The sequence below is a fragment of the Etheostoma spectabile genome, chromosome 10 (assembly GCF_008692095.1).
Source record: "Etheostoma spectabile isolate EspeVRDwgs_2016 chromosome 10, UIUC_Espe_1.0, whole genome shotgun sequence".
In the NCBI taxonomy this organism is placed as follows: Eukaryota; Metazoa; Chordata; class Actinopteri; order Perciformes; family Percidae; genus Etheostoma; species Etheostoma spectabile.
The window spans coordinates 16,335,560-16,358,358 of NC_045742.1; the positions used below are offsets into that span (position 1 = coordinate 16,335,560).

At 40.3% G+C, this 22,799-nt stretch overlaps 2 protein-coding genes across 5 annotated transcripts; one reads left to right on the forward strand and one right to left on the reverse strand.

The window, feature by feature from the left end:
- Window positions 1–153: 153 nt before the first annotated feature.
- On the forward strand, window positions 154–2,131 carry crybb1l1 (crystallin, beta B1, like 1). Its single transcript, XM_032528501.1, has 6 exons — window positions 154–353; window positions 543–640; window positions 735–853; window positions 943–1,075; window positions 1,191–1,333; window positions 1,450–2,131. The coding sequence occupies exons 2-6, from the start codon at window positions 548–550 to the stop codon at window positions 1,619–1,621; spliced, it is 660 nt and encodes a 219-aa protein (XP_032384392.1). The 5' UTR covers window positions 154–353; window positions 543–547; the 3' UTR covers window positions 1,622–2,131.
- A 2,857-nt stretch (window positions 2,132–4,988) lies between these two features.
- Window positions 4,989–19,384, reverse strand: LOC116697157 (calcium-binding protein 1). Of its 4 annotated transcripts, none has more exons than XM_032528481.1 (7): window positions 18,752–19,384; window positions 17,892–18,188; window positions 8,442–8,472; window positions 8,214–8,348; window positions 7,071–7,180; window positions 5,247–5,394; window positions 4,989–5,148 (listed from the first exon to the last, which is right to left on the reverse strand). In XM_032528481.1, the coding sequence occupies exons 1-7, from the start codon at window positions 18,830–18,832 to the stop codon at window positions 5,123–5,125; spliced, it is 828 nt and encodes a 275-aa protein (XP_032384372.1). In that variant the 5' UTR covers window positions 18,833–19,384; the 3' UTR covers window positions 4,989–5,122. The 4 variants fall into 4 exon arrangements, with proteins under 4 accessions (XP_032384372.1, XP_032384373.1, XP_032384374.1 ...); XM_032528482.1 differs by having other exon boundaries at window positions 17,892–18,170; window positions 18,752–19,379; XM_032528483.1 differs by lacking the exons at window positions 17,892–18,188; window positions 18,752–19,384 and adding exons at window positions 10,075–10,260; window positions 10,934–11,418.
- Between the last annotated feature and the right edge of the window lie 3,415 nt (window positions 19,385–22,799).

The window sequence follows — 22,799 nt, forward strand, 5'->3', positions numbered from 1 at the left end:
ACAGGAATGAATGAAAAATGAAAAATATGAAACTAAATTACTATGATTTAGGGTTATTGATTTAGGGCTTTATTTACCCTCTAAAAGTTGATGTCAGGAACATCAACTTGTATTTCATTAGTTCTGATAGTAACTGGTCCTCAGTGTGTTCTCCTCTGCCTTCGCCCATCCCCTCTGTCCGTCCCTCTCTGATGATGTGGGGTTTCTTTTGTCTCGCATCTCTGACCTCAGCAGGTTTGTTTCTCTCTCCATAATCCCTCTCCCATGGGCGCCAGAGTATAAAAGAGAGGGGCGCACTCCGAGCCGCACACACTTTGAGTGAGGCTCGTCGTAGGCATCGCACACACAGACAGGTAAGGTACACGCACATACTGTAAACCTGTGGAGATACAAATCCAAATAGGAGGCATAGATTAGACCAAAAATACACAGATCATTCTGTATACCTTTTAAGATCTCAATACTCTTACACCAGTGAAAACAGGTAAGATTTGTCACATGAATGTATCCTCTCTCAATGTTTTCCCTCTCTTTCCACCCAGATATCATGTCCAGTGGAGATAAGTCCAAAAGTTCTTCCCAGACCGACGGAAAGGCTGCTCAGAGCAAGAAGTCTGAGATGGGAATGATGGCCTACAAGGTGGGTGGCTCACATATTGAGATATTCAGTTTATCATATCACAGGCCCTTGCTGTTGTTGTACTGACTCATCTGTGTGCATCTGTCCCCTCTAGATGTACGTGTTCGACCAGGAGAACTTCCAGGGTCGCATGATCGAGATCAGCAACGAGTGCATGAATGTGTGTGAGATGGGCATGGACCGTGTGCGCTCCCTGCGCGTTGAGTGTGGACCGTAAGTTTAAAAATATACATATTCATACATATATATGTTTAAAACACTTGTCTTTGCATGGATACTTCATAATATTGTCTCCATTGCAGCTTTGTGGGCTACGAGCAGATGAACTTCTGCGGTGAGATGTACATCCTGGAGAAGGGAGAGTATCCTCGCTGGGACTCCTGGAGCAACTGCCAGAAGAACGACTACCTGCTGTCCTTCAGGCCCGTCAGAATGGTAAAAAAAAGAAAAAGAAAAACACGCTTGGTTTGATACTCTCAAGTATCCCTTTTCTCTTTTTCTTTCAACTTTTCCCTGAACTAGTGTATCTCCCTGTTTTTCTCTATTCCAGGACCCTGAGAAGCACAAGATCTGCCTGTACGAGGTGGGAGAATTCAAGGGCCGCAAGATGGAGATCATGGATGATGACGTTCCCAGCCTGTTCTCCTACGGCTTCACCGACAGAGTGGGCAGCATCATTGTCAGCTGTGGAACGTGAGTAGGCCTACACAGTGGCTGCGGGTGTCACTGATAGAGCTCTAAGACAGGACTGAAATGAGATTCACTTAAAACAATCCTTTACTGACATGTTTCCTTCTTTTTGACTCCAGCTGGGTGGGATACCAGTTCCCTGGATACCGTGGCAGCCAGTACCTGCTGGAGAAGGGCGACTTCAGGCACTTCAACGAGTATGGCGCCCGCCATCCTCAGTTCCAGTCCGTGAGGCGTATCCGCGACATGCAGTGGCACCAACAGGGCTGCTACACCATGGCCAGCAAGTGAGGCTCAGGGAAGGAGAGAAAGAGAAAGAGTGGAAGTGAGGGAGAGGGGCGGAGGAAGAGGGAAAGGGGGAGAGATGTCTGAGGCCTTACCTCAGTACCTCAAACGGTCTTTGATCTAACGCAGTGAGGGGAAGAGTGAGGATCTAGCTCTGTCCCTGATTGGAGACAACACCTCAGTGGAAGGTCCAGCAGGACCACCCTCCATTCCTCCCTGTCTCTTCTTTTCTCTTTCTCCCCTATGGGCTGAGCTTTGCTTTCCCCCCTTTTCACCCTTTTTTAATCCCTCACTTCATTCCCCTCCACAGTCCTCTGGGACTCAAAAGAGGGAACACGACACCTCTTGCTGTTTTACACACTTGATTCTCAGCTCAGGGTATGATGCACCATGGGAAACTGAGTCCCTAGAGCCCCCTGCCCCCCCACGATTTCTTGCCCTTGTGCATTGCACACCCTCTCTGCTGTACAGAATCCTGGCCAAGTTTTCAATAAAAAGGAAAATCTTGATTTCAAAGATGTTGTTGTTGTTACTTACTACTGAAAAATCCCCTAAATTAAAATGTTAATGAACAAAACATGAATAAAATAATAAGATGAATACAAATGTGAGATGAATCCTTTCTGAGTTTTCATAAATCAATCACTGCTTTTCTGCAGCTCTGTATTTCAGGTTGCTAGCTGGACACCAAATATGTCATGCTTGACGTCAAACTTTTGTTTAATATATTTTTGGAAAATATGGTTAAGTAAAGTAAGCAACGTGAGTAAACGCTATTGTGTCATGCTGAATAGGGTTTGGAAAGCTTTGCCTACTCAGCCACAAAAAACACACACAAAAGTCACACAATGCTTTGTGAAAAAAAAAAAAAAAAAGGAAAAAGATAAAAAAGTGAAGTGTATCAAAAAAAGAGAAAGTTGACCAGCAGGGCAGTTCCCATATTGGTGCGGAGCCTGCTGCATTGTGTAACACAGGCTATACATTTGTGCATTTCTGATATAGAGCCTCATATCGACTGGTGTTATCGGATAAGAAACATACACTCCTACTGTCCTAAGTCGCTAGGGCCAAAAACACCTGACCTGGGGGAAAAGATGCAGTGTGATTAATAATTCCAGCATGGGTTAAAGGTCCAGTGTGTTTATTTGTTCATTTTCAAAATCCTCGTTGCCCATTCACAAACTTCTCCTTTTTCATGAATGTTTACCACCATCAATTCCAAGTATTTCTATTGGCTTGAAATTTTACGTTTAAATTTGCGTGAACTGGCGTAGACTCTCCATATTCATGCGCCCTCTTGAAATACGTCAGCTGCTAAGGGATATACGGGATGTACTGGTCCGGTTTCGCTGTCATATGGTTACCTTTGCTAATGGGTACCCTTTCTTACTGGCACCGGCAAGTTTGAAGAAGGAAAAACGGAGGACCACACATATTCAAAATCCAAATTTCAGGAACAGGAGTCTTCTGCCTCGCCCAGAAAAAGAAAAAGGATATTGAAAAGAGCAAGAGACGGGCGTGAAACCATAGCTGTATTTCGTACTTTGAACTGCGTGGTGCAAGAGAGATGATAGCAATACATGATCTCAACGCTAGATGGGAGAAATTCCTACACATTAGACCTTTAAAGCTAGCATACAGCTAGCCTTAAAGGTCTAATGTGTGGCACACAGGAGGTAAAATAATCTCCTTGACTTAATCACTAATTTATTGCTCCACCCAGCAAGCAGCTAAGAGACAGGAGCTAATTAAACACAACCATGATGTTGACGAATCGGTGCACGCTTGGTGCAGCTAACATGCTAAATGCTAAAATGCTCATGGACTTACTGCTGTTTGTGCCTGTTAATCCCTGCAGAGCCTCCTTCATCTTAACATGTTTGAAAACTTTGATGAGCATGGTGGGACCAGAGCAGTGGACTGGTTGTTTTATGCACTGAGAATAAACTAGCAGAGAAGTTGAACCTAGAGCAGACAGAGTAGGACTTCCCGGTGTACAAGAAGTTCAGACAGGTGAGTACAACAACAACACACTTTTCTGGTGTTTATCAACGTAGCGTAGTGTGTGTTGGCGCCCAGCTACTTTCTGGTCCGTTAGACACGCTTTCTTGACTTGCACTTATCTAATGTTACTATGTTGAAAACATCTGCAAGTCACTAACTTTTTTTGGTGAGGGTAACATTTCATGTTTAAATTAAGAAAACATTTAAAAGGAAAACATGTCCTAGTTTACAGACATTGGAATCAGCTACGTTTTGATATACTATGTACAAAGTTGGGTCAAATGTGTGTGGGGTCGGTTGAGCCAATGGTAGTTTTCTTGTTCATGAACTTGTAATTGTTACTGTATATTTAGTCTGGGTATCTTAAGAGGTCAATTCATTATTATTATTATTATTATTATTATTATTATTATTATTATTATTATTATTGTTATTATTATTATTAGTAGTAGTAGTAGTATTATTATTGTTATCTTGAATAGTCAGTGGCAAAAATAATTAGACATTCCTACTGATAAATTGTTTAAATGTTGTTTGATTTACAAAAAGGGTCCGATATGTTAATGTTTTCTGGTTCTTGTTTAAATTGAATTTTCAACCAAACTGTTTCTATTGGTTGCTTTACTTTTGGTAATTTTAGCATTTCAACATTATGCCAATCAACCCTGTAATAATGCTACCTTAACTAGCTGAACACGACACCGGCATAACTGTAGGGCCGGGTTTTTCAAGTCAAGGACCCCTTAATGGCCGTAGTGAGACATCCTTACCTGTAGGTCGGTAAAACTACCATCAGTGGGGATTCACATATACAGTATATATATATATATATATATATATATATATATATATATGTATATATATCTTGTGATCAAATTTTTATTTATTTATTTATGTAAACAATAAGCCAAAGTGCAAAACATTGGTCTAGGGAACAATCTACAGAAAAGTACTCTACACATACCAGAGAAGGCACAGCTCACCTTTCCCACAATTCTTCCTCGCGATCGCTGTATGCAGTTCACGTTATAAAATCCATTTTTACGGACTGGTTCTTTAATGTTGTGATAGTATGTGACATCCTAAAAAAGTTTATCTGGTTGGAATAAGTTGACCAACCATCCGATTTTGGTACATTTCTTTAATTAACAAAAGCTTGTTTTCACAGTTTAACAAACAAGATGTTACACTCAAAGCTCAAACATGGATATACAAAAAAATACATCTAAAAAACACAAAGTCATAAATGTTGTCTATGAAACGTTTGATATGTTAAAGTGCTTTATCTTTGTGTTGCACCAGGGGTTCAGATATGGATAGTCATGTTAGTTGTAGGCTGGATACTATTTGTCTGATCAAAGCCTACTTTTTTTTTCAGTATTCAATATAAAAATACAATTTTGGATGTGTGCTCACAAGAGCAGATGAAGGACGTACACTATGGTGTGTTCTCTAATCCAGCAGTTGCATAAAGTCTGTCTGTCCATCCGACATGTGGGCGGCTCAGCGGGACATCATTCGAACAAACTCTTAAAAAAAAGACAAGAGAAAGGAGTGAGAGGGAGGAAGATGAGGGTGAATGTAGTTGCCCAAAATATCCTATACAGTCAAATAGAATTTCCCTCACCCTCAAAGTCCACCTGACCGTCTCCGTTGAGGTCGACATCTTGGAGGATCTCGTTAATCTCTTTGTTGGTCACTTGTTCTCCCATCAGCTTCTTCATGGCTTCACGTAGCTCAATTAAACTGATCTGGCCATCACCATTAGAGTCAAACTGGAAACAAGAGACAGATGCTAAGGATCCCATGTATATCAAACTGAATACACATGGACATTTTTAAGGAATACAGTCGTTTGCTTTTAATCCAGCCTGCAATGCAATTTCTCACTGTGTCAACCCACCACTGGTTGGCACCAAAGTGAGACATTTTCGAATATTTCACATTGTGCCCTCTTGACCTAGTCTGGCTATCACAAGACCAAGCCAAGCTCAATAGATTTGAGATTGAGCACTGGTCTGGGGAGTGTGCTCTGTATTTTCTCTGCACGAGAGGTGTGACCAACGGGCATAGTTCAAATGACTCTGTATGCAATTGGATAGTCCTTCAGCCAATCAGCAGTTCTCTTAATACATCCATGGAATCTGGCATTCGGCCGTAGCTTTGTTTGATTTAAACACGATACTGCTTGGTCACTCCGCTATCGTTGAGATTAAACCGCCAATACTGGGCTAGATAGATAAGCCAGTTTGTAATTGGTTCCCGCAAAATTCTGAACTGAAACGTGCAGGTTTCCAGACCGAGCTGCAGGGAAAAATCAAATTTCCGGCAGAGTGGACAGGGTTGGGCGCCCAGGTTGCTCAGCCGGTAGGGCAGCCGCCCATATATAGAGGTTTACTCCTCGAAGCAGCGGGCCCAGGTTCAACTCCGACCTGTGGCCCTTTACTGCATGTCATTTCCCTCTCTCCCCCCTTTCATGTATTCAGCTGTGCTGGCCTAAAAGGGCTCCAAAAAATAAGATAAAAGAGCGGGATTTACCCAGTCTACTCTTGAACCACTTTGGAAGATGAAAGAAATTCACATAGGTGGTTGATCAACCAGTGACAACACAATACAAACAAACGTAGGAAAGTTTTGGATTAATTGAAATAACATCATTTATTTCTGTTGTACCAATTTAAATTGAAAGGTAAACTTTTCTTCGTTGTCAAAAGTCTGAACATCTTATACTTTTGTTTTCTCACTGAATAACGCTTGCTAAGCATGAACCTTGTTAGATTTGCATTTGCCAGCAAGAAAGAAATCCAGTTTCTTTAAACATGCACAAAATGTGTGCAGATATCTGAATGGCACTTATCATCTCCCACCTGTTGTCCCAACAGAATTTTTTAAACAGCTGTAATTTTGGCTCATCATAGCAAGAAAAAACTATGAACTTAAATAAAGGAAACAGCACGTCCTCATACTGAAATGACAGAATAGGTCAATTTCCAATGACTCAAAAAAAATTGTACTTAATAAAGCCACAAGAGGTCCACATGTAAAATAATGTAAATATATCATTACAAGCTGCTTGTACAATCAACCTATATGGTCGTTTTCTGGGTGAGGATGGTCTGTAATAAAATAATTGCTTCACACGCTCTTGCTCCTCTACATGCGAGTGTCTGAAGTTTGCTCTTTTGCACATTTGAAGATTTCAACCCTTTTTTTCAAGATCACCAGCATTTGTTTATGTGCATCTCAAGATTTACTCACTGAGCCAGCCGCCCCGCTATCTTTTTAATCTTGAGTTTATTTGTTGTTCTACAGGAAATGTATATTACTTATCACACTAACGATGGCTAGAAACTATTGCAATGCAATGCAGCAATTAGTGATGTTATTAGTTACGCCTGTGTTTGCTGAGTTATAACGCCTGCCGCTTAAAGTAACAAATGAACAAGCTGACCTCTTTGAATGCATCTCGAAGTTCTTTGACTCCGATCATGTCTGCTGTCTCTGCCAGCAACTTGGGTCCCATCAGCTCCACAAAGTCCTCAAAGTCCACTTTACCTCCACCTGCAACACACAAGTTATACAAAAACAATCAGCCCCTGCCCTCTAATCTAATCATCAACTCTCACCGTCAGTTCCTCTGATGTCCAAGTATCTCCATTAAATTACAACAGTAAAGAGCGTGTTAAATTATTGTTAACCAAATGAAGCTGTGTGTAAATTCTTTCAGGGAGACTTCCATGACTTTATCACTTATATTCTGAACCAATCAGCTGTTTCAAGGCGCTACTTTAAAAAAAAAACAATCAGTATCGGTCATGTGTTCACAAGCCAATTACGAATCTGCGATTGTCAGTTGTCATTTCACGAAGGGTGCGTCCCTCCTCCTCCCCTTCTTCCTCCAGTCTCCTTCGCTCACGGCACCCTGGGTTTTCTTCCGGCTGTTAGATACGTTGGTTCCTTCGTTCCCGTCTTGCTCATTCACCTAGACTCCAACTGGGAATATGTCTGGGTTTCCCTAACCTTTGAAAACATATTTTATACAACGCAGTCTAATCTCCAAAGATTTTGTACATTACATGTTGTCAAACATTTCATATTGTTCACATATAGCTTACTAATACGTTGTTGCATATCTGCAATGAAGTCTCTCCTGATTGAATTGCATTAACAGCAAACACAAACTACCCTATTTTAGTTGAATAATTTTAAGAAAAATAACCAATGTAGTTAAAACAACTTCCAAGACATTTCTGTTGCCCAATAGACAGTTCTCCTTCTGTTTTAATTTATTCTTTAAATGATAAATGTTTTTCTTTTTTCTTTCTTATTGCATTTTGCCTTTATCTGATGGTCACAGTAGAGAAAGACACTAACAAACCGAAAGATAGAGAGGGCTCTGAGATGCAACAACGGTGGTCTGACCAGGAGTCAAACCATGGACGCTTGTTGTTGGACCGAGCTCAGTCTTCTTTTCTGTTTCTATTCTATTCTCTTCTGTCCTATTGCTGGTCTTGTTTCTATTTCTCTTCTGATCTTTCTTTGGGTTCTACTCTGTTCTGTTCTCCTACATGCTTCAGGTTGCTGTTCCACTCACAGATCTGCTGGCTCAGTTCGATGAGCTCCATCTCTGTCGGCATGTATCCCATGGTCCTCATACACTCCCCCAGGTCGTTGTGACTGATGTAGCCTTTTTTGTTCTTATCAAACTCCACAAACGCCTCGCGGAGCTCTGATAAACAATTTAAAAACACGGTATTTTTATATTACGGTAACATGTTGTAGAGCTGAAACACTGAGCTTTGCTGCAGAGAAATCACCTCACCGTCAATCTCCTCTGGTCTCAGCTCTCGGTCCTGTTGGGGGAAGTAGAGACACACTTTAGCTTCTCCCTTCACACTTCTCTCGCTGAAAACCTTTACAGAGCTTGTTTGTACAGGCATAGTACAGAGATATAAACAGTCAAATTTAAAGCAACATCGTTGCAAAAACATCCAGACAACCACTAAACAGGGGAGAGATGCTACACAAACAGAAACAAAAATGAGAGTGATTATTAATGCAGTTTGGCTTTATGTGGTGAGGATGGTATAAAATATCAAGCGCCTGTTTACGTAGATTAAAATCTGAGCCCATGTCTGTTATAGTCAGGATTTGAACATTATTTGCAAATGTAGAAAAGTGATTCATAGGATTTAGTTGTTCAGTAAGCTGTATTACATACAAACAAAATCTATGTGAATATGTCTTGAACATAGCATTTAAGCTAGCTCACAAGCCCAGTCGTACAAAAGCACACAATGGAAGTTGTGGTTCAGTGTGTGAGGATGTTAGGCTGAGAGCTGTAGAGAGAAAACAATACGGGACAAATCCTCCACCATCATTTTATTACTCCAGCAGCCTCAATTCGTCACGCAACAAACTAAACGCACAATGCCCCAAATTCAAACCAAATTACAATATGAGTAGACATCCTCTTTACAATGGGACACACAAACAGAGTGACTGGAATGCGTGTTGGTTAGTTTCATATTCAAACAAACAGAAAGACCATGCTCAAGTTGTTGCACACTTACTTTAATCTGATTTTCTCTATGTGTATCATCTATACTAGATGGGAAACCCACGGACACAGTTTATCATTTTTGTACAGCCATTTTCAAAGGGTCAGATTAACCCGCCACGGAGTAAAAAGGAACTGTGGATCCATAGTGGATGCCCGATTTCTCCCAGACAGGCACTCAGTATGTGTGGTCTGCTACTAGCTGGCATTGCAGCAAGGCTTAGTGTTTATTAATTCCCATAACAACAAACCCTCCGCTACTACCTGTGCCGTGACATTACTACCCATACATGAGTTGGTTTGTGCTAATTCAATTTAACATATTTTTATTTTGGAAACTGCAACATGCATGCATCCTTTTCAAAAGAAATAGTAAACGTACTGCATATCCAGCTAGATGTTGACACAGGGCCCATCTATAAGACAGGGCCTTAAGATAGAGTAAAAAAGGTAAGAGACACCTTAAGGTCCTTTTCATTTCAGTTTACATTGTCATTTAGTGTTGCATTACCTTTTATTACAAGAAAGAACAAGCTAATTGGCATAGAGTGAACCTGAAGTCTTCGGGGGGGCTTTTCTGGAGCCCAGGGCAGTCGTCCAATTGCACTGCTTGGTTGGAAATTCAGCCTTGACTTCCAAGCCTCATCACAATCGGGAGTTAACGTCCACAAAGCCGGTCAATCGTTTTCTATGGAAATGAATGATCGACCCCTCTGAGTATGTGTGGTGCCAGCAGATTTGATCGTCTGACCCGGATCAGGGATGGGATGACACAGCTGGTGTGGTGGAGAGCAGGAGGGTTCAACCACGATGCAGGGATGAAAATGAATCGACACGAGTGGACAAAGTTGAACCGGGGGGTTGTGTAAGGACCACAGTGTGTTCTGTTACATACGAGTGTTTGTGAAAAGCCATGTTTAAGGAAGATGCAGGCCGGGCCCACGATGTTGTGCAGCATGTTGCAGTTCTTCACCAGCATACAGAAGGGATCGTTGAACGGCTTATCCTCCACGTCCTGATCCTCCTCTCCCTCCTGGCCTACTGCCCTCACCTTACCCCTGTGGGACCCATCCATTTCTCCCTTTAGAGGCAGACCAGGCTGTTATTTCACCATAGTAATCCTCAGTAATGCACTGTCTGCATTTAAAACATAGTAATATATTTCAGGGAACCCCCAGGTTAACACCCAGTGTTTTCTAGTCACACACAGTAAGTCTGGATTACATAAAAAGATTATTGTTTGAAGGAAGTTCACTCACATCAGCTAGTATCCTCAGGGTAAAATACGTTGTGATCTCCACATTCCTTATTATGTCTCCATTCTGCTGACACTTACTGAGGTAATTCTGGTAACTATCAGGTCTAATGACTGACATCTTGTGTCAGTGTGTAACACTGTTACAGTAAGAAATTGTACAATGTGTCCTGGATGAACATTTGGAATAACGTATTGAGTTTTCTTGCAACTCCCTATCAAAGGAAATGTGTGTTAGAACAACCAGTGCTGCAATCACTGTTTCCTCCATTTAAAAAACAATTATTATAAAACTATTATCCAGGGATTAAATAATTAAAGCAAGTTGTGACAAAGGTTTTGAAAGATGGTAAGTGGTCTTTTGAACTATTATTTTTTGTTTTTACTAGATGACAAAAATGAACTTTGCTCAAAGTTCTCTCAATTGAATCACTTAAAAACGTAGACAGATATAAAATGGTAAAAGTGTGAATTACTAAGTGCAAGAGATAAACCTTACCTTCTTCATTTTGTCTTTTGGATTGGTGCAGTTGCCCATTACCCAACCTTCCTTGGTCAACAGCTGCCAAAAATGTCCCTTTTCCTTTTCCCTCTCTCTCTCTCTCTCTCTCTCTCTCTCTCTCTCTCTCTCTCTCTCTCTCTGTTTTTATCTCTTCTCTCTCTGCTCTCCTCTTTCTGGACCTCCGAGGTCCAGCTCAGGACAGAGCTCTGACTTTGTTGGAAAACTTGCTGGCTATCACTCTTCACATCTGATACCACAGAGACAAAAAAGTAAACACCTCAAATCCATGATGAGCAATCCTGAAGGACTGCAATCCGTCTCCAAACGATCCAAAATCAAAAGACGTCACCAAACAAAAACAATTAACCAAACCAAACCAAACTGAGCTCTCTACTGGAAGCAGCTTACTCATGATTCTCTTCGCTGCAGCAGCAGCAGCGCTGTTGCTTTCTCTTCACACGGATCCACCCTTTTAATCCCCCTCTCTCTTTCTTTTCAGTAGCTCTCTCTCTCTCTCTCCTCCCTCTTGTCCACATGTTACACCAGCAGCATTCAAATGACTTCATCTACAGTATGAGGAGTTTTAGAGGGAGAATTAAGTGATGGATTAATCCCTTCTATTTGAGATTAAACAGGGAGATAGGGTAGATAGAATAGAAAATAGAAACTAACGTGATAGAAAAGAAGAAACAAAAAAAAAGTGTGTATTTGGTGTGAGTAAAGTCTGAACCCAAACTAAAACTATACTTCTTAATTGGTTGAAAGTTCTGGTTTTTGCAGCCGCTTTGGTCTTTTAGTGAAAATAATCGCATTATCAAGGATAGATTTCTAAAATAAAAGTGGATAAAAAGTAATATAACTTCCATGTTGATTAGCTGATACGTAAATGAATAGATATTTTCCTTTTCTTTGCTAAAGATCAGACTGGACACTGAGTATCAAAGTGTATATGTAAAACAAAAATGGTATATTAAAGTACAGTTTGAAACTGTTTGAATGCCAAAACAAATGCGTGCATAAGCAAAAATTGGGAAAATCTGCACTAATATAAATCACAAACCCTATGACAACGGTTAGTATAATGCAAAAGATTTCCATCCGTGCTGTTCATGGAGGAAAAATCAATCACACTACATGTACGGTATCTTTAAAAACTAGAACAGAGAGGATTGATTTACTTTGTGAGTTATACTGATTAACTGGGTGATCAAACGCTCCACTGAATAAGAAATGCAATTCTAGAATCAACTATCAAAGGTAATGTTGTTAGTGGAAAGGTTTTATAATTCCTGATGTGGTTTTGGACATACAGAGTTCATCTCTGTCCTGTGATCTTTATTACTGTAAGTGTTTTTCATGAAGAATTTAGAAATTCAAAACATGCTGAACTTTAAAAACCAAGTGAGCCTTTACCCTTCAGCAAATGAGACCCACAGTATCTGTCACTTTGTGGAGGAAGGTCTGACCTCGCAAATGATGACAACATTAAAGTCAAAAGTTGAGGTTATGAGTGCAATGCTAAGTGGTCGGCTGAGCGCGTACATAGCATGTGTCAACAAACCTCTCCAAAAGCAGATTTGGCATGCTGCTTACTACAGAGCATCCATATGGAGAGCACAGTTTGTGTGTGTGTGTGTGTGTGTGCGTGTGTGTGTGTATGTGTGTGTGTGTTTGTGTGTGTGTGTGTGTGTGTGTGTGTGTGTGTAGCTTTGCACGTTTTTTCTCTAGAATTGAAACACTTTTGTTCTAAATAATATAGATGTAACCTACACCATATAGAAACAGTAAGACAAGTAAATGCACATTTGATGGGTGACTTGTAAGTCTTAATGTTAGTAAAATAAAAGCGTTTCTGTAATAAAAATCCATTTTTACTAAATAGGCTATCATTTAGTGTTTGATGACTATAATTTATTGTTTTTGGTCACAAGTAATCAATAATAGCATAGCATATATTCTTCTTTGTAAATGTACAAGGGGAAACATTTTTATTGCAGCAAATCAAGGGCGTAACTTTGGCTTCAACACTGTGGGGGTTGAGATCCCCACTTTTGAGAAAAATTTGTACTTTTAACATCAAACACTTAAGTTTGTGGTGACTTTCTGCCTCATTTATGGTGCAAATTCACGCCTGTGAAATGTAAGCACTGTACACTCACACAGGTGTTTTCAATTACTCTGGCTGATCAGAGCTCATTGCCGGACAGAAGTAAAAGGAGAGTGATGTCATTCGAGCACAGCCACGGCCCCACACTCCTGAGAGCAGCTCTAATTAGGTGGGTTAAGCAAGAACAGGCAGGGCATTTAAAAAAAATGATGGGATGGTGTGAGTGTGTGAAAGTCCTCAAATAAGAGAAGATGTGTGGTCTGAACTGATTTGCTCATAAATCTGTTTGGATTTAAATGTCAAATGATCTTCCTGAAACAAAACATAATGGTGACATCTCTTTCCGTTTGGTCAATATTCTGTTGCAATCATCCGCAGTCACCACAGGAGGCCACTTTAGGACAGTCAGGTCTAATATAGCTGAGGGTTATCTGACAGCTGCTGCAGTGAAGATTTGAGACAGTAATAGGCTACAACCCCTATTTTTTGCAGAATCTCATGGCAGATTGTGCAGCTTAAGAGTAATGCCCACTGTAATATTCTTAAGTAGAAACAGACCGTTTGGACTTTTAACACTTAAATCGTGGGTGGTCTGGTGGGCACGCAGATAGATGTGAGCGCTGTCGGTGGGTATAATAAGACTACAGTATCTTTCACTAATCTGATCCGCATGTAAGAGATCAGAAATTACATTTGCTCCCAGCCTGCTACACTATGTTTTGCTGCTGGTGACACTGACAAAGCAATCAATTTTCTTTCAATAAAGCAGAGCCACAAAGTCTTGGCTTAAGTGTAATTTAGATTTCATGGAAATGTTTCCACGTAAGAGGACAAAAGATAACAAATGAAGTAGCCTACATAGCGAGTGGAATAACTCAAACAAACCCTTGTCACATACTTTAGCATTAAATGAATCATATTGTGCACCTTTAAACTTCTCCAGAAGACTCTGAATTTGAAAATGTGCATGCACATTCACAGCAAAAGTTAATTTAAAAACCTTCCATATTTAAATGTTTTATGTACAAAAGTCACATTGAAATACTGACTAATGTAATGGAGGTCCTCACATCTGAACTTTAAATGACATCTGAAGCATGCAGTGACACATGAGGTCAGACCATATTTAAAAACCTACTTGTGTTTCTTTTTGACATCATGATTGTGTTTTCCCTGAGATTCTGTGTAGGGAAAAAGTTTCAAATTCTAGCAAGAATTAGTCCAACTGCAAACAAAAATACGCCTGTCGATCAATCCATCTTCTCTCCACCACCTAACGACTAAAACATATCTATAAGTATATGAATTCAAGTAGTTAAATTCAAACTCTAAACAACACAACTTTATCAACCAAATTAACTTTTTTAATATAACAAAACTGAAAGCAGCAGCTGCATGAATAACCCCAGACACAACCAATACCATTAATTACCAGGCTGATTCTCCCTTGCTGACGGTTCCAGTTAATCACACCAAAGAGATGCTGTTAGGTGTCTGCGTGTCTGTGTGCGTGAGTGCATGCATGTGTGTTTGCATGATGCACGCACACAAACACACTTAAGCTTATTTATGTTACTGGGTTTCCATTTTGATTACATTACATTTGCTTTTATCCAGGTATCAGCATTGGATTACTGTCACAGTAGTAGTTGTAGGATTTTAGCACCACACATTAACCATGCAGTGTGTGTGTGTGTGTGTGTGTGTGTGTGTGTGTGTGTGTGTGTTGGGCAGTACTCGGGTAATGTGACTCTGACCCTTTTTTTGGACTCAGTGTACTCTCCTGAAACCGTCCCAAACCCATGTGTGTGAGAGAGTGTATGTGTGAGCAGGTAGACATATCATGTACTGATCTGGTGTCAGATGTGCATCAGCTGGTGTCTAGTGACGTGAGCTGTCAATCAGAGAAAGACTAGAAGAGACAAAATAGATGGAGGATTAAAGGAGCAGATGGAATAAGTATTTAGATACAAATACAGCAATGTAAAAATATTCCCTTAGTTAAAGTCCTACATAAAAGTACAGGTACTAAAGAAGATGTTATCAGCAACAGTGTCGGTGTCAGATAAGATAATATTGTAAATTTCCTTTTTTTGTGTAGGTACTTTTGAGACTGTTTTTCCACACCCCTGTTGTCACACAATTTGTGTCTCAAGTGATATCACAGCGCTGTCCAGTAATGGCGGTAATGCAACACTTCTGGATGCCAACTGCTATTAAACTACATGAGACTTAGAAAGCCTGTCAAATGTTTCAGAGACGGTTGGCAGAAACTACTTGACTTTCCTCCGAGTATTGATATTACTAGGACTTTGTCGTGAAATGAATTACATTTATATTTTCAGCATCGTTGTTGCAGTGCATTTACAATTTGCTTCATGTTAAGTTCCTGTTCTTGAACAGCTTGAACAGCGATGCTGACTTAGCTCGTTAATGTCAGCCCTGTAACATGGGCTTTGCCTGGTCTTTGTATGGAATTTGTCTGAAATGTTATTAAGTGCTGCTTAAACCCTACGCCAAGCTATAGTGAATATATTTGGTATCATATGTAACTAGACGATCTAAGGAATAAATTGATACCAACCATGTCATGCTTGTCCATAACAGGGATATATAAAATAAGGTTCCAAAGTTAAGCCGTTTTCAAATGAGTCTCTCTCACCTCAAGAAATCCGAATAAAAATGAATTCATCATGTTTAACATTGTAGCTGTTGCCATAACTACAGATTTAAGATGATATTGCAAGTTGAACTATAAATAATACAAATGTAACATTTGCTTGACATATTGTAACCGTGTTTGTCAGTACAGTAATTGGCATTGAGGAATGTTAAGCAGTCTCTGAAACATTTGACACGGCTTCTTCTATTCCATACAAAGACCAGGCAAAGCCCATGTTACAGGGCTGACATTAACGAGCTAAGTCAGCATCGCTGTTCAAGCTGTTCAAGAACAGGAACTTAACATGAAGCAAATTGTAAATGCACTGCAACAACGATGCTGAAAATATAAATGTAATTCATTTCACGACAAAGTCCTAGTAATATCAACTTACTCTGAGGAACGTCAAGTAGTTTCTGCCAACCGTCTCTGAAACATTTGACATGGCTTCTTCTAAGTCTTCATGTAGTTTAATAGCAGTTGGCATCCAGAAGTGTTGCATTACCGCCATCTACTGGACAGCGCTGTGATCATCACTTGAGACACAAATTGTGTGACAACAGCGGTGTGGAAAAACAGTCTCATAAGTACCCACACAATTAGAAGATTTACAAATATATATAGTATTTATGTTGAAAAATACTAAGTTCATTTACAAATTATCAAATATGAGTTACCAATTAGACACACGGACACAGATACGCATTTGCGCACATGAATTGGCCTGCATTCGAGGCACAGATACAACACAGATTTACAGATACAAAACACTCTTGCATTCATTTGTGCATTGTGTTTTACAAGTGACAAATACTTACGAGACTGTTTTAGCACCATAGCTTTGCATTCACCAAAGCAAAATAAAAATAAAAAACATCAAATAAATCAGCCGTTTAAATAACTCAAGTATGTCATGAGCAAAAACAATACATCTTGAAAAAAGGTCTACAGTTCAAAAGTGAAATAACCTAAACACATTCAAATGTGCAAAATGGTGATTACAAAATGTTCCTTAAAGTGCCAAAAGTCTACCAATCAGTAGTCAATAGAAACAGTTGTCTTGGTGAAGTCACATTATGATGCAATTTGTACAACTGAGCTTGTTTTATGAAGCATAATTTTAAGATCATAAGACTGCGCGAGCCTCTTCAAGCTCCGTCTGTTTGATTTCAGTTCGGCAGTATGTGGGGGCTGAGGGTCTCGCTGTCTGTGACCTGCTGCCTGTTACACACAAGCTTCCTCCTCTCATGCACTGATTGTCAAAGTGAGGTTCAGGGACCCCGAGGCACCCTCCAGTGAAACACGGTGAAGATACATTTTCTCTTCAGACTTTGCCAACATGCTCCTCTCTCCCACTCAATCAGCTGGTCTCTCTAATTTTGGCTCATTTACATCACCACTGACATCACTTTTTTTTAATTTTCTCCTTCTAACATCAGCCACGCTCATCATCATCAACCCCTCTTCCGAGTTTGCTGACGTGATTAGGTGCACTCTTTCTTCATGTCGAGAAAAACAGCCCAGAATAACTCACAAGCTGAGATCAGAAACAGGAAACAAGTGGGGCTTTAACTTTGGTTTAATCTCCTTAGATTTTTTTGTCATACACAAATCCACCACTTTCTCACAACTTAATTCTACATGTCTGACCACGGGGTGACAGATGCTGTGATGGCGTAGCCTACCGTGCCGTGTCGTGTTTCACTGCTTACCATGTGAGTGATGGGATGTGATGCGATACTGAGCTAAGGTGTTCATCAGATCTCCGGCTGACTGTAGCCGTATCTTTTACGGATTACTCTGTCGTAATGTCTCCCAAAGTAAAGAAGCTTAAATCCTCTCAAACACACGCTATCTCCATCCTTAGCTTAGCCCTTGTGCTTTACTGCTCCCGCCACCTCCATAAGAATTTAGGGTTAAATGGGAAGGCAGATTGGTTGTGCTGTTGTTGCAGCTTTATGCCCTTCTGCCATGTGAGATCAAAGAGGTCATGGTTGTGAAAATGATGTATATTTACAAAAACTGGACCACAGCCAGGCTTTCAGTTTGAATTTGAGGCTTAGGGCTTTGAATCAAGCCGGTGAACCTGATGCAGCGCATGAAACACACATGTGAACCCACAGAAGTGTCAGACACGCAAAGGTGAACTTATGATTCACACACATACTGCAGAAGATGGTTCCTACCTGTCCAAACACAGAGTCCACGATGGGCAGCAGGTCGACAGGCTCCCCGTCCTCCTCTTTCTGCCTCTCTGTCCCCTGTGGTCCCTCCATCATCTCCTCCAGCTCCTCTTCTAGGGACTTTCTGTCCTCAGCGGCCGCCGCTGTCGTCTGGGGGAACTGACCGAATTTCTGGTGGCGAGGAGGCTGAGGCGTAGCAGTTTTAACCTCTCCAACGCTACCTCTCTGCTCATTGGTTCGCTTCTTCTGCTTCTCCATCTTCTTCTTGATGGCGGCCTGCACCTGAGAGGGGGTGGGGGGCTACAGACTAATTAAATCTGTTTAAACTCACACACGTCATGGTAACATTAGGACTGATGGACATGATTGTTTCTGACATATTTAGTAGTGTACATAAATGCAAAACATAGTTAAAAGTAGTTGACATAAATACTGTTGTCTTTTTATTGTGATGCACTTTTAACTTTACTTACTTTAATTACATAAGAACAAAACAATGCACCTTCTTATTCTATTTTCTGAATTTTCTCAACCCACGAAAGATCATTTACAGTAATTTAGTTTATTGTAAAGCATTTCAGCAATAACGGAGAAATATTTTTTTCCTAGACATCGATCATTCATCCGTTACATCAATTACACTTCAATAACTTTAAGTTACCATATCTTGGAATTGATTTTGGCGGAAAACAATAATGTAATCACGCAAAATTAAATGAATGTAAATGTATTTTTGTACATACAGTACAGTTGCATATTTGAACACAGAAAAGCCTCAGAATGTGTGTTAAGAAGAGAGGACAAATACTTTGATCACATATACACATTTACATACATGTAGTCACCCGTAGCCATGCACGTACCTGTTTTGCACTCCTCTCCTGTGGCGCGCTCATCGCTGCAGCACCGCCTCCGGCGGACGGCTCCCGAATGATCATGAACATCTCAGTGTCACAGGCTCACATACACTCTCTCTCTCTCCCTCACTCTCCCTCCCCCTCCCTTACCCTCTCTCTTGCCTCTTCCCTGCTCTCCTCACTTCTGCAGAAGTTCTTGTTGTGTTTTATGTGTTAAAATTCCTCACAAAGTCAGCTACACAAGATTTTAAAAATGGTTTAAAATTTGGCTGTGTTGATGAAGTAAAAGTCTTTCCTTTGTTCCAGGTAAATTAAAGGAGAACAAATAAAGTAATTTGAGGAAAAACAACAACTCAAATGTTCTTCTACTTCCTCCTCTCTGTCCTTGTATTTCCTCCTCTCTGTCCTTGTATTTCCTCAAGTTTTTTTACTCAGTGTTTCACCATGCTCCTGTCCTTTATCTCTCTCTTGGTGCGTTCAGGTGAGGAGGTTTTTATCTTCAGCTGTTGTCTTGGCTTCTGGGATTGAGTTCCTGCACCCCTGCCCCCACTTGCTATCTCTTGGTCCTTTAGGTGACACTCTATACCTCCAGCACTTTACCTCTCTCACGTTATCTACCTGTAACATATCAACCTCTCTCTCTCTCTTTCTTCCTCCCCTTCTTCCACCTTTCCCCCTTCATCACAGGTGAACACTCCTCTTTTTGTCATGTATTTATTTGTTGTCCCCTCATCATTGTCTCTTTCTATCTTTCTTTATTTCCCTCCAACAGTAATCCTCATTGCTGTACATGCTTTCTCCTCTTCCCAGTCCCTCTCAATCTATCTGCCCTTAATCCCTGTCATATTTGGAGCCTTTTTGTAACACAAATTGGATTCTTTTAGAGGTTCCCAGGTCAGCTATTCATTAAATGTCAGGGAGTGATAAAAAGAGAACGAGGGGTGCAACAAACTCAGCGGCTATATAATGATAATGATGAAGGACTAGCCTATAACACATCCCCTCAATGTTGTCCTGCATGCATAATCCCATCCAGCAAGCATGGCTGAGCACACACACATGCACACACAGGTGAGCTTGTACCACTGACCTCTATTTTTAGACACGAACGATCACACAAGCATGAAATCATGTCACTGTGGCTTTCAGCTTTCTGAAGCAGCTGTATTGCTTTGTAGCTTTTGCATTAAGCACCTGATTCCATTAAAAGCTTCTACAAAAAAACAATTTGTTTCTTCTACTTCCAGTCAAAAACAGGGACATTGGCAGATGATAGGCTCTCACTTTCCTCCGTTTCGCCTTTAACTGCCTCCCCTGAAATCTCCCTCCATCTCTGCCTCTCCTGCTTTCTCTCGATGCATCTCCTGTTATAACCTGCATTAAACATTGCAAACTGAAACAGACAGTGATAGTGTACATTTCCAAGACTTAGGGATAATGTACAGCTTGACGTCGCCCCAGTTTCTAATGAGGTTTCTATTATTCACTTCAACCCCATCTTTCACCCTGCCTGTCTTTCTTCAGCATCTCACATCGTCCCTCTCCTCATCGATTATTGATGGAGGGAAGGGGCAAATTCTTGAGCGAGAGGCAGAAAAGAGATTCATTACATAAAAAGCTAAGTCACACTGCACTGAGGGTTGAATAGAGGGGTTGTATTTTGGGAAAAGATCAGTCATGTGAGAGAGGAAGGCTAAAGGATGGATGAACAAGATGAAAAAAGACATGAGGGGGTGGAATAAATCACAAAATTAAAAAAAGAAAACTATTAACCCTTGTGTTGTCTTCTCGTCAAAATTGAAAATGAACACTTTTGACGCTTTATATCGATGTTTAATTTTTTCTTACATTTTTGTCACTTTTTTCAACCCTTTTGATGCATTTTTTTCAACGTTTGTCACTTTTTTGATGTTTTCAAGACTACATAACACTAACTTGTTAACTTTAGTTTTACAGTTATTTTGGAAATTTATGGTAATAAGCCTCATTTAGAGGAAATCAAACCTAATGTTAGAGTTAGAAAAGTAGCAATTAGGAATTATATTGACTAAAACTAAAGGAATTATGTTACTGGATAATCACACACTGGAATATGTCAACCTTTACTCAATACAATTTTGAAACCACTTCAATTTTTTTTTTTTCAATTGCTATAAAATTGAATAAGTTAATTAATGAAAGTAGAGATTTGTACTTCCTAAAGAGCATTGTGAAGAATCAATCATCTTATTTTGGGTAATTACAATTGGGTAGTTAAAAAGAACATTGATATAGGAAAACAGGTCAATTTGACCCGAGGACAACATGAGGGTTAAGGAGATCTTCTTTTATCTCAGACTTCTCTTTCAATTTGACCCCCACTGAACCCGATCAAAGACAGGGATGAATGACAGAGGGAGTGGCAGCAGAGCATCTTGTGTTTCTGCATGTTGATCGGCCTGGAATGATATCTAATTACAGATCAGGACCGTTAGAGAAAAGATCAGGACACAATCCTGACAGATATATGCTTAATTTAGCCTAGCATACCATGGTTAATGTTTAGGCGGATGACGCACACAGAGATTAAATTGATATTGATAAAAGATACATTTTATTTGGGTCAGACTAATTATTCATTATTACTCATTATTTATTTGTTTGTAATAGTAGTCACAGATCACTGCCCAATTGGCACACGGGATCTCATTAACCTTGCCTAACTGGACAATGAAAAAACACCTTTGTGCGTATCCGTGTCACGTAAACACAAACTCAAACACAGATGAGGTAATCAAATGATCACAGGTAATCAAGTGATTCTCTTGAGAAATCAGGTTCTTGCCTGTGGTGTGAGGTGCTGTGTGTTGAGTTGCATTTTATTGTAAAATGTATCAGAACTTTTTATCTGAGACCTCATCAATACATCTCTCTCTCTCTCCTGGCTGGGGTTGACTCATTCCACATGTTTGGGATCTGGAGATTCACCCATTGTCTTTCTTGCCCTGTGACTATGGTTTCTTTATCTCTTTGGTTTGTCTACCAGTATTTTTACATTGTAGTATTTCTACTTTTAATAAACAATTAATAAATCCTACGTAGTTTTCATTAGTGTATAATCACCTAAAACTATGAATAGTTGTGTTTTCGTTATCTTACAATGAACTCTTCATTGGAGGTCCACGGGTCTACCCGAACACGAGACCCAACCCAGGACCCGTACGGGTTTGGATCCACTGTTCATACGGTCAACTGGTTCTGGGTTGGGTCCCGATTTATTACCACGGGTCCCGGTTCTGTTTAATAGGATGATCATCATAGAAGTTGTTTCTGAACAAGCTGTGTTCGTCATGATCCGTCACCATGACAACAAGTGGACTTGGAGCTGAAATAACAAGTGAATTACCAATGCTGTTTCAGTCAGCAAGAGCAAGAACACAAAACCTAGAGTTTTTTTAACAACTTTCTTGGCAACAAGGGTGGATTACATGCATCATGGCCATGCACAGGGGATGCACTTGTAAAATAACATGAACCAATCAGCTGTGAAATCGGTGCCAATAGGGTCTGTGTCTCCCGGGTCCGTACGGGTTTGAGTCCGTTCGAGTCACTGCTTTCATATAATAGACCGATTTGGTTTTTGGGTAGTACCTTTCTGGGTCTTTTTGGGTCCAGGCATGAAAATCTCTACCCTTCGTAACAACATAGAGAGCAGGTCCTCGATGGAGCCCACTATGCCGCATACATGACTCTAATGGCGCTGACACAGCAACCCGATTATTGGCCGTCAGACAGTCTGTGGAGGTTGGTGACTCTAGTCGGTTTGGTGTGTTCCGTGCCGTCATCAGTCAGAGGAGCCATCAGCTTTAGATTTGACTTGTTGAATTGGCCTGCGGGCAGTCAGACTCAATGGTCAATATGACCAATTATGTTAAAACACTTAGCAGAAATGACGCATGGGATGAGCATGATGAAATCCTCTCAAAATTTGACAAATCTTTTAAACTGACTTTTGTCCAAAAAAAACCCAAACAGATTCAGCAACTTTATGGCCTATTTCTTGCTTAAAATGTTT